At 34.8% G+C, this 18,569-nt stretch overlaps 1 protein-coding gene across 1 annotated transcript; it reads left to right on the top strand.

The window, feature by feature from the left end:
• The first annotated feature begins 136 nt into the window (after window positions 1-136).
• Rs1 (Dead-box helicase Rs1) lies at window positions 137-17,049 on the top strand. The gene is made up of 15 exons (XM_068768811.1): window positions 137-318; window positions 950-1,036; window positions 2,010-2,151; window positions 2,668-2,768; window positions 4,165-4,360; window positions 5,133-5,284; window positions 6,786-6,869; window positions 7,673-7,800; window positions 9,608-9,805; window positions 10,785-10,929; window positions 12,274-12,456; window positions 13,560-13,740; window positions 15,694-15,888; window positions 15,977-16,116; window positions 16,703-17,049. The coding sequence occupies exons 1-15, from the start codon at window positions 214-216 to the stop codon at window positions 17,024-17,026; spliced, it is 2,361 nt and encodes a 786-aa protein (XP_068624912.1). The 5' UTR covers window positions 137-213; the 3' UTR covers window positions 17,027-17,049.
• Window positions 17,050-18,569: the final 1,520 nt, after the last annotated feature.

Below are 18,569 nucleotides of genomic sequence, written 5' to 3'. Positions count from 1 at the left end.
TTACAACGATGGTTTTTTTATTATAAAGCTTTTATTTTAATAAACACACGTTTATTTTAAATACACCGCCATTTTTAATATATAGTTTCATAACGTTTCTTAAACGTCAAATAGATCATTGAATGTAGTAACGTAACGTAAAATAGTGCATGTGTTTTTGAAAGGTAACCTTAAAAGTTTACGAGTGGATAATGTCGTAAAATTTTCATTAAAATGAGTAACAAAATGGAAGTTCCGGGATATCCCGGTTTAATCAAAACGATTGAAGATGGTGAAGAAGTTGAGGATTATTCAGAAGAGTCAGATGTTGAAGAAGAGGTTATTTATTAAGATTATTACACCGCGTTGTTTTATAAACAATTAAAAAACTAAACGCTTAGCTTATTACAAAGCCTTTCTGTCTGTGGAATACATTTTATTTATTTGGTGTTTATAATAACTACATGATGCTTATTTACTTAGTATATTTTTCCACTTCGAAGTAATGAATGCACTTTCGATAAGTTACAAACATTATAAAATTAAAGATTATTTTATGGATGTCTCTTTATGCGACCAAGAAGATGTAGTTTGTTATCTTGCTCGTCCATTTGTATTTTGTGATTTTTTCTAAACTAAAGAGTTAACCGTATTTAACCACATAAACACTTATAATATTAAGTTAGCCATTAAGATCATTCAAAGGAGAATCATTGAAGTCCTTTAACAGGGAGTTTTAAATGTTTAAAAATCTCTATATCTTCTAAACCATAGGGCTTCGATATTTGAAATTTGATATAAGTAATTCTTGCAAAGAGTAGATGTAAGCTAAGAACAGATATTACGAAAACTTTCTTGCATGTGGTTAAGGTGATATTCATTAAATTTGCAAATATGCAACAGGTTATGTTTAATAAGCAAGTTATTTAGTGCATTTAATAAATATTTTACATATAAATTATTATTTCAGTACCAACCATCAAAACAAAAAGTGAAAAGGAAAGCTGATTTCGATCCAAAATTTCAATTTGTTGCATCTGTTGAAGACTATAACAAGGTAATGTCAATATGAATAATTTTATTTATGAACCTAGATTAATAATTGCTTATGTTTTCATTCATTCATGTCAGCTAATAGACACCCATTGCAAGGCATAGATCCCCAAAGTATGCCACTCAGACCTGTCTTGCATCTTTATTATGTTGTCGGATCAGTTGGTGGTAGGCGTATACGACATGCTTGTGGTTGGCATCTTGTCTTATCTTTGTGGGCTGGTTTCCGCAACCAAGCAGCATTGCACTCAATTTATGATTTGTACATTTTACATGTATATATATATATATATATATATATACAATAAAATCAAACTGCCAGATATTTCCAATGCTAGTTGCGTGTCTTCAAGTAGTACATTTGAGAATGTTTTTTTTATTTTATTTAAATGACCCCTGCTATTGGGGGCCTCTCGTACCCCTATTTATGGTGGGACAGGGACTTTATTTGCAATTAAATTTTTCACAGGATTTTTTATTTTCTCTCTCTTTCATATTTTACTTTCTCTTTTGGTCTATTATCTATCTTTCATGCTACATTTCTACTTTCTTACCCTTTTGCTCTGTTCATCTATCATTCTTTCCTCTTTTCTTTATACATTTTTTCATTTTACATTTTTACTTATTTTCTATAATACATTATATGTCACATTTGAGTTTTATTTTATCACGTTTCTTATTGTATATTTGGATTTTTATTTTTTTGTATAACATTTTTAACTATTTTCTTGCAACAAGCGAGGAATTCTTTCCTAGTTTCTTTTTCGCCTATCAGGGGACTATTGTCTCCTTTTGAGAATGTTGTATATTAAGTGAACAAGAGAGTTGCCGCAATTCTTTCTTGGCTTTAATAGATGTCAATTATTTGACAGTTAAGGTTTGGTGATTTACTTTATTTTGTGGTTTGTATGGAAAAAGTTAAGTATTATTTTTACTAATCTAAATTTGACCTTAAATATATTGCATGTTTGTTTCAGAATCCATGGGATAATTTACATAAGTATGTGAGGAGAAACGTTAAACACACATTGGATGAGAAAATTGCAAAGAGAAGGGCCGAAGTCAAAGTTCATGGCAATAAGGGTGATGTGGATACTGATTCAGAAGCAGAAGCTAAAGGTTTCATATGAATTTTTATTTACAAAAATGTTTTTATTACTGTTTCAAGTGATAATACAGTAATATATAGCAATATACAATTATTTATATGTATGTAGTTTCAGTTCATAGACATCTATCAAAGATAGGCCTCTCCCAAAGGGATGGGAGGATATATCATAAATGCAATGCTCGGCTGGGGTGTTGGCAATTGTAGTGTGGTATTATGTTGCACAGAGGATACTGCTGCCCATCCTCAATTAATGTATAAAATGTAAATTATATAAGATTATCTCAGGAATCAAATCCACATCATAAGATCTCAAGTCTCAGTCCTTTACCACTGGGCTACCACTGCTTTGTTATTTTGCTGCTGCAAATTAGCTATTATTAGAATGAATCATACCTGTAATGTTAAAAACTGAACATTGTAAGGGTATTGTGAAAATAAACAAGACACCAATAACAAAAAAAATTACTTCAATTAAGTTTAGTATATAATGAATGGTGTATATATATAGTGTTATTTTGTTTTAGATAGTGATGTAGATGAATTGGAAATATCTGATGATGAACTGAAGAAGGATGAGATAAAGACAAAAGAAAAGAAACTATCTAAGAAGCAGAGATTAAAACAGGTAAGAAAAGATAAAATAGTATTGTTTTTCATACATGCTATTAGTAAAAGAAATTTAGAATTTTCTTCATTGAAAACATACAAGCAGCTTCCTTAACAAATCATTGGCTGTTATTATTTTTTTTTATTTTTGGGCCCTGTTTTTTGGGTCTCTCATTAAACCCGTTTATGGGTGGAACAGGGTTTTTATTCACATTATAATTTTTCACTTAATTTTAATCAATTTCTTTCTTGCACCTTTTTTTTCCACCATCATTTAATAAGCTAACATTCATACGGAATACTGTTTTGTTTAGAAAAGCCAGTAATGTTGCTCTTTCAAATAAAATTTACCAATTTTTTATTTGTACATTATAATATTAAACATGAAAATGTGTCGACAAACCAAGTTCCAGAAATTTCGGTCAACTAAAAACTCTTGAATACTATTATAAGACCGGTTTAATAATATACCTTCTATATTTTATATTTAAAAGTAAGAAATGAAAGTTCTAAGATATTTTGCGGAACTTTATTATATATAAATACACTTATATCTATAAAGGATTTGTTAATTTTTTCCAGAGTTACTTTTATTTACTGCATGGCGGAAGTAGCTATTTATTGGTCCTTTTCTTACATAACCCTTTCCACTCCAAGGCTGTTATGTAGCATTAATAAAATTTGATTGAATTATAGTATCTTGCGATTCTAGAATATGTTTCATTCATTCGTGATTCAAATATTTTAGTAACAAAAATTTTTCCTGTTTTAAAAATTTCCGCAAAAAGAAGTATTACACCATGTCGAGTATCACTCGACAGTGGAGCTTGTGGAACAAAATCAGTGTCGAGTGACACTCGACATTGGATTGGAAAGGGTTAAGATGGACTTCCGCAAAATAACGCCTGAATCCATTAGATATTTTTTTTTGATGTGTTTATCATGGTGCATAAATATGTTATTAAAAATGAATTGCGAAGCAACTGTTAGAAATTTCTTTAGAAGCATCTCTCAGGGAATCTCTAGGTTTTAAATTATAAATAACTCGTACAGATCTTTAACTATCAACAAACTAATGTGGTATTCACATACACACATCACCAAGCATGTGAACTAGCGACAATGGTTACCAGTCTCACAGCTTTTCTTCAATCATCACCTCGTCCCCTCCAATGACATATATATATATATATATATGTAGAGGTACCTTTGCTTTTAAACAATAATTGACCACTATATGATACTGATTTATTTTATGATGACACCCACTGCAAGACTGCTGTCTCCGACTATCACCTTGATGAACGGTCTTGTCATAAAATCTTTTAGCTTGTAACAAAGCGCCATTTATTGGCCAGTAATCTATATAAACTAAAAATGTATAAATGTATAGTTAAAATGTTATTTGGTTGTAGGAATTGAAAGAAGATGAAGCAGAAGGTGCACGTGTGGAGTATGATTCGGACTTCTTTGAAGAACCACCTCCGTATGATGAGCAGGCATCGTTCTATATGATGAATCTATCCCGTCCGCTGCTGAAGGCAATTGGAAGTTTGAATTATGTACATCCGACTCCAATTCAGGCTGCGACAATTCCCATTGCATTATTGGGTAAGTGTATTTACAAATGCAAAGTAATGTGACTGTCCGTGCGATTTTTGGCTCTTCTCAAATATAAAAACCTTGCTGAAAGGAAACTGTTTTGACACAATTCTTGATATTGATAGAGCTATAACAGAACAGTTGAAGAGCCTTCCGGAATAAGCATTTCAGAAGTGCTTCCGATTGTGGAAACAACATTGCATTGCTCGTCAAGGAGAGAACTTTGTACAAAATTTATTTAAATTTAATGTAAACTTATTACAATACCCGGCGATAAATACTGCACGTCACACAGTGTGAGACAGAGATAGTGCTCTACGAAGCCGAAATTAGCCGATTCTCTCTTTCCAAATGTCGATGTGCAATATTGAACGCCGTGTACTGTATTTAGATATATAGATTGATTAATAATCTGTGGACAGCGCGCAAAACACATTTTAATAATATTTATTTACACATTTACATATTTCATACATAGAGCGATATCTCTGTCGCACGACTGACAAACCGTCATATAGGTAGTGTGAGACAGAGATAATGCTCTACGAAGACGAAATTAGATGATTGTCTCTTTCTAAAGTAAGATGTGCAATATTTATCGCCGATATTGTACTTTTGTTCCCAATCAAATTGGTTACCGTATTTTTTATATCTATCTTTAGGCTGTGTCTAGATTAGAAAAAATGTCTTATTTAAGTCTATACACCTTTTTAGTTATACGAGTAGTGTAAGTATCTCTAATGACTATCTAAATGTTTTTTTTTTTAATTTAATCTAACAGGCAAAGATATATGCGCTTGTGCCGCAACTGGAACTGGGAAGACAGCTGCATATATGCTACCAATTCTTGAGAGACTTCTATACAAGGCTGCAGGCGGAGACAGGGTCACCAGAGTACTGGTGTTGGTACCAACTAGAGAGCTGGGAGCTCAAGTAAGAGGTTTTTTTTTAATTTTTCAACTAAAGCAAACGAGTCTTGTAACATAACATTGGTGGTGCAGAAGTAATGTCTTAATTTGAACCAGCAGCCATTTTGTTTTAAATTAAAACATTGCACCATTACTTCACAATTTTTTTTTTAATTTTTTTTCTGTGCATTAGAAATTTGTTAAAAGAAATATTTTTCTACATTCTTTTAGTCTTTTTCTTTAACACATACAAACACATACATGGATACCATTCTATTTGGAAATACACCTATCCCCCGATTAACACGGTATATACGTTCCTTCGAAAAACGTGTAAATCGAAAATTAAAAATTTTCAAGTCAAAACCGTGTTAATTGAAAAACTTGCAGAAAATGCATAATTTTGCTATTTAACGGTTGTGATTCTTTTTCAATATTTTTAGGTGTGCACAGAAATAAAAATAAAATGCATTGAAAACACTGTTTTATTTAGTTAATTACAATACATTAAACAGAAGAACAAAAAATAAAACCCAAAAGGTGTTTTATTATCCTTTATCACTGTCAGAAATTACACTCATTCTTTTTTTCGGAGTCGAAGGTTCGAATTCACTTTCATCGCTCGAAGCTATTTGTGCCGATTCGATGTTTGAAGCAGAAATAATTACATTATGAGAGATGGTAATAAAATCGATTATTAACAATTGCTTCGAATTTTTGTAGGGTCTTTGTAAACTTCTTCATATTGAGCCAAGTCAGCATATAAGCTTGGGATTCCCCGTGAAATGTGTACACAGCATACGTGTTCAATCTCAGTGGCGTTTACAATGCGATTAAAATAAGAATAGAACCGGCCTAGCGCCATGTTTTGACGTCACAACGGGAACTTGGTATAGTGTGCAAAAAAAGCAAAGTTAAAAAAAAATACCAGTGGCTAAAGTCACTCGCTCGGTTACCTTCGAAGCAGTTTCCAAATGCTTAATGAAACTTCCAAATACATCACGCGATATATGAATATTGCCATCTGGCCCTGGTACAATTCTTGCTTGTTTTAACTGGTCCAACAACATAATGGCACGTTTTTTCTCTTCCTCGAAGTACTTATCAACATTGCTGATAATCTCTCGAGCTCGCCGATGTAAAACACTACCTCTTTTGCTCATTGTAGAACAAATTAAACAATCAACAAAAACAATTATTATTATTTTTTTATTTTATATATTTAATGCTGACCGTACTTATATGAGTGAAGTTAGCCGAGAGCCCGTCCTATTCTTATTTTAATCGCATTGTAGTAGAGTGCGATAAAAACAAAGAAAACTTATTTGAAAAAACGTGTAAAACAAGTACCGTGTAAATCAGGGGATAGGTGTACTAAGAAATGTCCTCATATGTGTATCTATTTGTTATTAGTATAGTTTTATTTGTGTTTTTGTTTAGTTACTATAATTATTGTGTACAATAAATATATATTATTATTATAATAACAAATCAAAATTAAAAAAATATATTTTCTTTGTTTATAGGTACATGCAGTGACAAGACAATTGGCACAGTTCACTTCGGTTACAATTGGACTGTCCGTTGGAGGGTTGGATGTTAAATATCAGGTATTATTGAGGAATAGGTGGTTATTTTTTAGGGATACGTTTACAGATGTTTGTTATTGTTTGTTTTTTTTTTTAATTTTTGGCGTTTCAAAATTTGATATAAAATGCAGAATTCAGGCCGCTAATAACTTGTTCCATCCTACTTTAGACACCTTTGGGAGCGGCATGTCCAGCTGTGGACATCCTATTAATGAAATGATATTGTCTACGCATTAAAAGATAAAATTAGTTTATTCAACATTGGAAATTTTAACAGGATTCTTATTGATCTTCAACTTATTATTTATTTTATATTTGACTCTAATCTGCTTTGCAAGATGTTAGTTGTGGAGAAAGCAGGAAAAAACTCCACAACAACACATGTTTTAATAAAATAACAATACAGATTTATACATATACACTTTATCAGATATAGTCTAAATTAAATCAAAGTAATCAGGTGACATCACTGCCAAAGATTCTTGTCATTTGAATATTCGTTTATTGAACCATAAACTTATTCTGTCAATTAACTTCTAATATGCGTTTTGAATTTCGTTTATGGTAGATCCAATTTTATTACAAATTATAGACACTTTGCGGCGTTTCAATTTGCGTCGTGTTTTTTTGGAACGTAACCACGACGCAAAGTGAGGTATTTATACTTTTTTGCACACCATAGATAATAAATAAAGTAAAAAAAAATAATTCATATAGTACAAGAGACGGTCTTATCGCTCGAGGCAATTCTACCAGACAATCTATGTATATCGGTTGGATTAATGTTGTAATTTAAAAATTAAATAATTTTGACTTTGTTATAGGAAAGCGTACTTCGTCGGAATCCTGATATAGTGATCGCCACTCCTGGGCGTCTGATCGATCATATCAGGAATACTCCTTCATTTAGTCTTCACTCCATCGAGGTGTTAGTCCTCGATGAAGCAGACAGGTAAGTTCCTCAAAAATCAATAGCATCTACCAAATTATTTCTTCAATATAATTCTTTTAAGTTTTAATTCTTATCAAATCGTTCATTTGTAGGTTTAGGTGTTTGGTTCTGACTCAGAATGAGACACCACTAGTTTACAGGAAGTCTTTTATTCACAAATAAGATGGTCACCCTACATTAACCTAAAAATATACTTTCACTTAGTTCAAACTTCGCTTCCAAATCGCTCAAGAAATCACTGTTCAAATAACTTACCAAATAGTTACTTTGTATCACTGATCGTAGATCTTAATCTTATAACTAGACAAACAACACTGAACTGTCGACATAGGGAGTACACTTATTTATACTACGGATAAGGTTCTAGCAAGTTCGAGATAGTAATCGGTTAGTATTTTCGAGAACCGTACACAAAAATCTATAAATATCTTCTTGATCCTAGGGTTCCGTGTTTATTATTTAGAGTTTTCTGTAACTCGTGCTTTCTAACAATATTTAGAAAGTCAAGTTACAGTAACCAGTAATACTCGCCATCGCGGCGATTTATAGAGGAAGCCAATACCTAGCAGTTGGCGTTAGAGATAGGCAAAATGTATCCCTGACAAGAACAGAGTGATTTATGTTTTCGATTTTGGGATATATATCTCTCTTTCATATTTTACTCATTTAGCTCAGTACGGCTCAGGGAGAGAATAAGACAAACTAAAAATATATCCTTTATATCTTCGACTCTTTTAACTCAGACTGACACCTCAATAAGGCGGAATAAAACGTGTGAAATATTCCTATTAAGCATTTTATGTGTTTGTCACAAATCACAAAAGAACTAAACGCCTGCGCGCGTGATGTCGTTCCAAAAATCCGTAGTTTACATTTTAATACAAACATGTAATACTTATCCGTCTCTCTTTCACGTGTAAATTGCTATATAAGCCCATCTATTTCTAACTTTGAACGAGCCGTAACTAATCACGTCATCACACAAACACGTCACATCAAATTGAGTCTTAATTATAAAGATATAGAGATACAATTGAAACATACGCACGCTAGGGAGTGATTATATCTTTTGCAAAGATACATATCTTTCTTGTCTTTAGCTCGCGAGCTACCTATCTCTAGTTGGCGTCCATAGGCTAAAAAGAAAGAAGATCGAATTATATGCACAAATTTTTAGTAATAATAATCCGTCTAAAACCAGAGAAAAAAAATCATACCATAACAGTCCGATTTTGAAACAAATTATTTAATATAGCAGCATAAGCGACGAGTGTAGTTATAAGAGATTTGGGCTAGGCGCCATCTGCACCACGCTCGAACTTACGGAAACTCCTAATGCCACTTGGAATATCTACGTTTTGGGGTATCTACTTAAACTATGTCATAGTCAAACTAGACTACTTACTACTCAGAAGAAAGCAGAGGATAGGATAGTATTAAAAGAATTTGTAATGGATTACGTCAAGGTACCCCAGGACAGACAATATCTTCAGACGTAAAGAAACAAGTTCAGGAATAGAGTAACTTAGGACTAGAGAGGTTTCCTAACCTAATTATAGAACAGTGTTTCTCAACATAGTGCCCATGTCCCACAGATGGGCAATTTGATTATTAAGAAGGACAATTCGTAAGTCGACTATACACGAGTTTGACACTTTCGCTTTAATTTAAAAAATATGTTACTTAGGGGGGCATAAGAATTTTAGAAAGGCAAAGGCAAAAAAAGGTTTAAAAATACGAGATTATATAAAGCCTTCAATTTATGTTCTGTGACGTCAAACTATCAGACACAAGCCTGTTTGCACAGAATGCTGGACGAATACTTCGCGGAACAGATGAAGGAGATCATCAGGCAGTGCTCCGCCAAGCGGCAGACGATGCTGTTCTCCGCCACCATGAGCGAGGAAGTGAAAGACCTGGCAGCTGTGTCGCTCAACAAGCCCGTCAAACTGTTCGTGGATTCCAACAAGGATGTGGCGTTCAATCTACGTCAGGAATTTATCAGGTAATGACCTTTCATCATCATTTCAGCCGCAGAGCGTCCAATGTTGGACTTATATGTCGTCAAAAATATTTCCAAGAGGTTCGTAAGATTTGTAGAGTACCCGGCGATAAATATTGCACATCGACTTTTGGAAAGAGACAATCGGTGAATTTCGGCTTCGTAGAGCACTATCTCTGTCCCACACTACCTATGTGACATTTTGTCAGACGTGCGACAGAGATAACGTTCTACGAAGCTGAAATTAGCCGGTTGTCTCTTTCTAAAATTCAATGTGCAATATTTACCGCCGGGTATTGTAATGACATTAGAAAAAATATTTTTGTAACAAAGTTATATATTAACATTTATTTTGAGAGTCAAAATAAAAAGAACACTAATCCTAAAATATCCGAACCATTTAAATTGATGTAAGGGATAGTTATTTAGATCAGCCATATTGGGGATAAGTTTTAAAACTCTGTAGACCAAACTAGAAAGAAATCCCTTGGAAAAGTTTCGATTTTTGTGATAGAAATATTAGTTATGATGATCTTTCTTCGCCAATTCTTCATTACTTCACCATCCACGAGGCTAAGTGTCTAAAGAACGAGGCTGTCATTGTTGTCTGTCGAACAAGATACCTTCGGGTATAACAGCGTCCATGCTGTGGTAGCAATATCACGTCACACATGTACGTGTATTGCACGGACGAGACTCAAGATGCGATCGCAAGGTTCATCGATGTGAATACGGCAACCGCACAGACACTGGCGCACAACCTGATGATGCCAATATAGGGTAGAGATGTGGAAGTGGTCGCACGAAACGTAATTTTAAAAACTGGACATTGCTAGGGCGTGGTTAAATACAAGCATGAAAAAATGTCAAAAAATATTAAACATAAATGTAGATCCTAATAATAATAATAAAAAGATTTTACCACGCTTTTCCTTTTTCCTTTGTAGGTGAATGTAAGATTAAAGTTAAATATCTATTACAGGATACGAAAGGAGAGAGAGTCAGACCGCGAAGCTATATTGGCGGCGCTAGTGTGCCGCACGTTCAGAGACCGTGCCGTGATCTTCGTGCAGACCAAGAAACAGGCGCATAGACTGCACGTCGCGCTAGGATTGCTCGGTGTTAAAGTGAGATTTATTTATTTTAACAAATTATAATTATTTTATTAGTTTACGATAGGTTGTATATGGCTCAAGTTCATCCAAAGAGAAGTGGAGGCGGCTATGCTCGGAGCTTCTGTATGAGATCGAAGGTCATTGATGTAGCTCGAAGAATCAGTCGTCTGAAGTTACAGTGGACAGGTCAGATTGCTCATGCAATGACGGTCGGTAAATCTTTGGCGGAGGCCTATTCCTTGAGTGGGCTTCTATTGGATGTGATGATGCGTGGGGAAGTGGAATTGTATTTTTAAAACGACCTTTTCAACGGACCTCTGAGCTCTTTCCTCGCGAAAAAGGTCCGAAAACCTTTTGTTAATATTTTATTAATTCTTTTCATTAATACTATGTCTCTAATAGATTCAGTCATTACCTTGCGGAAGTCCATCGTAAGTAAGAAAGGGACTAATATATAGCTACTTCCTTTATGCAGCAGTAGTCAAACCAGCACTCGGTGTTTGGCACTGGTGTAACATCTCCTGAGGATACCCCGTAGAGGGATGAAACACGTGTTGAGTGAATTAACGGTGGTAGTTATGTTTTGCATTGTTTGCCGCACGCGCATTTATCAGCGGGCTGGCATGCGGTGCACTTTATTGCACGACTACCACTGCATTGGCGGAAGTAGCTTTATATTGGTCCTTTTCTTACTTAAATCTCTTCAGTGGCAGATCTGAAATTGTTTGTGAAACTTTATTGTACACATATATACCTTGTGCCCTAAATGATTTATTTAATTTTATTAATTATATCACTATCTAACCACTTATGTACATCACGAGAAGAATGGAAAAAGAGCCCAATCTGATAGTAACTAGAATCAGATTGAACTCCCCCTATAAGGAGGAAAACTTAAATAAAGGGTCCACAAATTTAGACTAATTAAACGGTTTTATTTAGTTCGACCCGTACGGAATTTATTTGGATCAAAATTAGAAAAAGAAATTTAAGCACCTTCCCGTTGTCAGATTGATCTGAAATTTGGTACACACATTTAATTTAGATGACAATACAGTATAATAAAATCAATAACATTATAAATCTAAGATGGCCGCCGATACAAAATGGCGGATTACATATTTTTCCTTAACCCCCTCAATATGGGTATCAAACGAAAGGGCTACACTAGTAAAACACGATGATTATGTCAAAATTTAAAATTCAAGATGGACGCCGTTCCAATATGGCGGACTAGGTACATATTTTTCCACAACCACCACAATATGGGTATCAAAAAACCGTTAACCTTAAGAGTTTTTTAAATGTATTTATTTTTCTGTATGCTGTATGTAACGTCATGAGTTTATATCCCAGGTCGCAGAGCTACATGGAGCATTGAACCAGCCCCAGCGGTTGGATTCCCTCAAGCGGTTCAAGGATGAGCAGGTAGACGTCCTGGTGGCGACTGATGTAGCAGCTCGTGGTCTTGATATACCAGGAGTCAAGACCGTTCTCAACTTCACACTGCCTGCCACTTTAGAGCACTACATACACAGGGTAAGTGTGAATAATGTTTAATTCGAATTATATACGATTGAATTTGAGATTTTTAGAGACTATGGAGGTGTTATATAAATCATTTACTTTTCTTTTTTCTTATAATATCATCTTTATTTAATGGAATCAGGCGTTACCTTGCTTCGTCCATCCTAAGTAAGAAAAGGACCAATATTTAGCCACTTCCACACATGCAGTGGTAGTCGTGCGACAAAGTGCACCGTCCGCCAGCTCGCTGATAAATGCGTTTGCGGCAAACAATGCGAATCACTCAACCGCCACTGTCAAAGAGATTACTGCCAAACACAGAGTATTAATCTCTGTTTAACATAACTCCTGAAGATGTCCCGTGGAGGGGTAAAACACGTGTTGAGTAATTTGGCGGGCGGTGCACTTTATTGCACGACTACCGCTGCATGTGCGGAAGTGGCTAAATATTGGTCCTTTTCCCACTTATAATATCATCATCATGTCATCCAATAGACGCTACCTACAAGTTAAAAGCCTACTTCAAAGATAGCCACTATGACCCGTCTTGCGCTGTATCCAGCGACTCCCCCACGTCTCCCTCGCGACTTGAACATTAATTTACGACGACATTAGTAATTACGAGTTTAATATTGTACCCGGCGATAAATATTGTACATCGACCTTTGGAAAGAGACATTCGGCTAATTTCAGCTTCGTAGAGCACTATCTTTGTCTCACACTACCTGTGTGACGTTTTGTCAGTCGTTGTATTTCGCGCGACAGAGATAACGCGCTACGAAGCCGAAATTAGACGATTGTCTCTTTCTAAAAGTCGAAGTGCAATATTTATCGCCGGGTATTGTAGATTCGACAAACAAGGAATTCAGATCCGGGATCCGCGAGTTATTTTTGTGAACTTATAAACTTTAAAATGCTGTGAAATACTTTAATTAATTTATTCATATAGGACCATTATTAGATCTACGCGTGAGTTCCAAATACGCCGTCATCTGAGAAGAGCCCACAACAAACTCAGACGTGTTTTTTGTGGTCACTTTTACAATATTCTTTATATAGTAGATAAGCTAAGAGTATGTATAGAAGCAAGTAAGTAAAGAAAAAATCCTTTGCAGGTGGGTAGAACCGCCCGTGCTGGCAGAGCTGGTGTCTCTGTGTCTTTAGCGGGGGAAGGGGAGCGTAACTTAGTGAAGGCCATCGTGCGACGTGCCAAACGACCTGTCAAGTCGCGTGCCGTGCCGCCTGACATCATCGCCAAGTATAGGGAGAAGATGAACAGACTGGAACCTGAAATTGGTGAGTGTTGGTAACTGTACCTTTTATAGTACCTTTCAGTGCATGGGGTCTCTGTGGGTTTATTTACACCATATTTCTAAAGCCCACAAAAATGTGAAGATTAGATCTTCTTGTTTTTCTTTGTTAAAATAAAATTCTACAAACTATGTCTGATGTCACGCGAGAATAAGTGTGCGGATGTGACGTGGCGACGCAGCTGATCGCAACCTGGATACGTCCTGTGGCCGCCGTAACACATCACCCAGCGAGACAATATCGCCGCGCGGGTTTCTTCGTCGATTTTTAGTTTGTGTGTATATGTTGATGTTTGTGCTCGTGTTAGTGTCGAAGTATGTGTGTATACGTATAATATATAGATGGTATAAATATATATTTTGTTTATTATTATAACGCGGATTTGTGCACCATAATTTATCTGTGGAATTTTCACACAAGAAAGACACGCTGAGCTTCTTAACCTTTTCGCATTTTAGCACTCGATTATAGACACCTTTTTTCAGCGAAAGGCGCCTTTTGGCGCTCGGCTATAGACACTTTTTATCAGCCAACAGCGCTTTTTGGCGTTCGGCTGTAGACGCTTTCTCTAAGCGAACAGCGCCTTTTGGCGCCTTATATTTGTGTCACATTAATGTGTCAGTAATTGCATGATCCGACCATGAACAATTAATTTGTTTGCTACCAACGCGACAGAACCAAATACGTGTCGTTCGTACAGACAATCTATCACGCCGGCTGCTGAGAGAATAATTCACTTTAAGGCGCTCCGCTGCGAAAGGGTTAAAATTTTACCATTTTAGTCAATTACAATCCTCCCTTCAAGTCCCTATTAGACTAATTTGTGGACTAATATTTTAAAACAGGAGTGAGCAACCTTTTTTGGTCGGAGGGCCGCAGTTTCAAAAACAGTGGGCCATGAAAAAAAATAAAGTGTATATTCAAGATTCAAGCCATGTTCTAAACGTAATTTTTGTTTGTAATCAACCGATTCACAACTAATTAGAAACTTTTATTATCTTTAAAGCCTTGATTCTAGCATTTAAAAAAAAAAGAAACAAAAATAAATAAAATTTACTTGCCTCGAGGGCCGCATGCGGGCCGCGGGTTGCTCATCCCTGTTTTGAATGATCAGTGGTGCTTTATAATATCTTTCCAAAAATTTGTTATGTTCGCTTAAAGCCTTTGGCAGGATATAGGTTCCTGTTTAGTGTGTTTAGTCGTATAGTATACTTGTTTCATTTTCAATTTAATAAAACAACATGTCAGTATATACATCCTACTCTACCAAAGATCGATACGATGACTGCTCCGCATCCAGTGACATAAGATAAAGATAAAAGATAAGATTCCTTTTATTCAACATTGGAACTTTTAAACTCCTATTGATCGACAACTTACTATATTTTTTATGTATTTTAATTATGACTCTACCCTGCTACGCAAGGTGTTATAGTGTGTAGAAAAAGCAGGAAGGAACTCCACAACATAACATCTAATAATAAAGTTTAACAAAAATTTATACAAATACACTTTATCAGATATAGCCTAAATGAATCACAATAATCAGGCGACATCACTGCCAAGGATTCCTGTCATATATATATTCGTTTATTGAAGAACAAGCCTGTTTCGTTAATTTGTTTTTAATATGCGTTTTGAATTTTGCAAATCCAACGTTTTGCGGAATTTCTTGTAAAATACTGATATACCGTTTATTAGAGATAGAGACTTTTTGCAGTCCAAACATTGGTACAGACATATATAATACCTTATACATAATACTACCATATATAATACCTTGTAAATATACTATGTATGTATACTACACCTTTTTTTAAATTGATTATAATTATTGTATATTTTAGGTCAATCTAGGAGGGGGGGGGGGGGCGTACTCACTCCGTATTTTCTGGAATTACGGAGATTAGATAATTTATATTTTTCTTGATATTTCAGCTGCAATACTCGATGAAGAATATGCGGAGAAGCAACTTAATAAAATGGAGAAGCAGACGGCTAAATTGGAAAGTAATATCAAGAAAGAGAACGGGCCCCAAATAGAAGTCAAGCGTCAGCAAGACTGGTTCCAGACTCCGAAGGAAAAACGGGAAGAGAAAGAGAGACTTGCTCTGACTCGTCATCCCGGAAAAGGTAAAATATATATTTTTTTAATATTCTAATTTAAAATATCTTTTTTCAAGGCATATACACGCTACATGCGTTATTAATTTATTTACAGAAAATCAAAAAGCCAAAGGTAAAAAGCGCAAACGCGATGACGATTCAGACGACGATGATGATAAGAAGAAAAAGAAGAAGCAAACGAAGCACACTCCAAAGGACACAGCAGAAGAGAGAGTGAGAAAAGAAATGGAGAAGGTTAACAAATTGACAGTTATTTTATTTTGTCCAATCTTTCACAAATGATTGCCCCGCAGTTCAGCTAGATAGTCCTTGATTCAAAACTTGCCCTCTTAAAGTCAAAGTCAATAGGCACCAGCATAAGTCCAGGCTCACCCATTTCCTCCCAAGGGTGTCATACCAGGCGACAGAGAGATCAGTTTCCGGAGGGAATGACAGCAACGCCCTCTACGTCCCTTAATACCACACTGCGATCGCCAATGCACCTGCTTAGTGTGGTGATTATATGGTAATAGCCCACATGATTCACTTAACAGCCCCTAGTCCCCGGTGTTCCTGGATACGGTAGTAGTCCGAAGTGGCAGGAGGCGGGGCAGTTCGCTTTTGCAACGAATAGTTCTCAAATGGCGACTACAAGTGAAGGTAGACCCCCAATTGGTAGATAGACGACATAGTTTGGGCCGTGGGATGTTGCTGGATTTTTATGAACATATATTAGGTTGTCTTAAATAATGACATGAATATCATTTTCACAGACTGCATATAGGCCTTCGGGTACACCTAAGCTGTGTTAACAAAATAATTTTTTTTTTTTAATATCCAGGTGGCTTTACTACAATCGAGAATGGCCAAGCGCAAGAAGAAACAACGCAGAATCAAAGCAGTTGATGACAATGACGAAGAACCACGTTTTAGAGGTCCGATGAAGACGAAAAATAAGAAAAAACAAAGTAACTTTGCAAACGACCTAACTGACACTTCCAGAGCCGCTACAAAGAGACTTCGCTACGACGCCAATCGTGTCCAAAAAGGCATAGGACTACCACACAAGAAGGGTAAAGGACCTCAAAAAGGGAAGGGCGCAAATAAAAATAAAACATTCGGAAAAGCACAAGCACCGAAACAAAATGGTAGAAGAAAAAAATAAAAAAATAAATTTTTTCACCTTTATCAATTTGTTTTATTTAATATTAAATTTGTTTTTTGTCTGTGGTATTATTATTTTTCACTCATATATTATCTGGTACAAAAGAAAGAATCAAATACAGATTCAATTCAAGTATATATAAGGGATGTAAGAACTCTAAACATTTTTATTGTTGTCTTAGTGTGAATTAAACTAATTTAATTTTTTTTCCTTTCGATGACATAAACCTACATTTTATGTCTATACTTAAATTTTAATGAACCCATAAATACACTCAAACCAGTTTTTGTGCTGTGGGCAGATATCAGATAAAAGTATACGCAAAAAAAAATCGCAAAAGTTCTTTGTGAACAAAACAATTGAAAAGGATTTGTGTAGTTCATGCGGTTAACTGCACAAATGTTCACAAGGTGACTGTATGAAAAAGGAAAACGTAGATAACTAAAAATTTTTCCGGAATTGTCACTTGCTCAGATCAGAGACAAATTAAAAAGAAAACTGCTACTTTCAAGTAAACTATATTATACATATAAATTATATAACTATAGTATATATATATATTTGATATTTGCCGATAATTAGATCCTATAAAACATTGTTAGGAAGAATCCAACTTGTTCTATCTTAACTTAATATCTAAATTTTGAAAGGGTTTATCATTTTTATTACAAATTTTTAAATAATAAATATTAATCGCCTTAGAGTCACCTCTTTGTATTCTTTATCCTTTACTAAATGATATAATGACTCTACAGTAATGACAGCTTCTTTAGACTTAAACGCGGGTAAAGTTCTTGAGAGGAAGCTTTATTCGGTAATAAAGATAATTTTCTTACAAAAAATAGTTAAGTACAAGCAAATTATAATGGCTGCGTGATTTACTCATTACAAAGCACATTAATTTGCTTCTGGCAAATCTAGACATTTCAAAATAGAAAAAAATTGTGTTTACAAATCAACAGTAAAACGCAACTCATGCTAGCAATGAGTAATTTTATTCTTTAAATTAATAAAATTCACTGTCTCCTCATTAAAATATATATACAGAATTTTTTCATGGGTGCATGCAATAATTATAATTTGAAATAACAGTTTGACAATTTACACCTGTCAATGTAATAACTAAAGAGGTAAAGATGCGTTTATGTCACTGCATTTGTTGAGGAAATATGTAAAAATGGTATTTAATTGTATATATAGAAACAAAAACAAACCATAATTAACAGTAATACAAACAGTTAAGAAAAGGAAGGCGCAATGTACAAGATGCACACGAGAACAGATAACTTGACGTTTGTATATCCCCCATTTTACCATTCACAGACGTCAAAAGGTACTTACGTGTATACTATTATATTAGGTTTTAATTTTTTTGGTTTAGAGATGTGTTAGAAAGCGAATGATGTAATCCTTAAAAGTTGTTTACTACTTTCTAATAATGGCTACTATTAAAAATACTATAGTCATTATTAAATTTTAAAACTTTTAATTAAATAAGCTTGGAGTGATATTTATGAGAGACAAACCGAATAAAGTACATTTA

This window comes from Battus philenor, unplaced genomic scaffold, assembly GCF_028537555.1.
Source record: "Battus philenor isolate CCGP_79_NKW_IND1 unplaced genomic scaffold, ilBatPhil1.0.hap1 SCAF_27, whole genome shotgun sequence".
In the NCBI taxonomy this organism is placed as follows: Eukaryota; Metazoa; Arthropoda; class Insecta; order Lepidoptera; family Papilionidae; genus Battus; species Battus philenor.
Note: the sequence above shows the minus strand (reverse complement) of the source record. Positions and strands in the feature narration are given on the sequence as shown.

What these genes read in the sequence shown, in the direction of transcription:
- Rs1 (XM_068768811.1), top strand. Translation starts at nt 214, where the DNA reads ATGAGTAACAAAATGGAAGTTCCGGGATATCCCGGTTTAATCAAAACG. An exon ending in AGAAGCAGAGATTAAAACAG is followed by an intron (nt 2,769 to 4,164) that starts GTAAGAAAAGAT and finishes ATTTGGTTGTAG; the next exon opens with GAATTGAAAGAAGATGAAGC. An exon ending in CTAGAGAGCTGGGAGCTCAA is followed by an intron (nt 5,285 to 6,785) that starts GTAAGAGGTTTT and finishes CTTTGTTTATAG; the next exon opens with GTACATGCAGTGACAAGACA.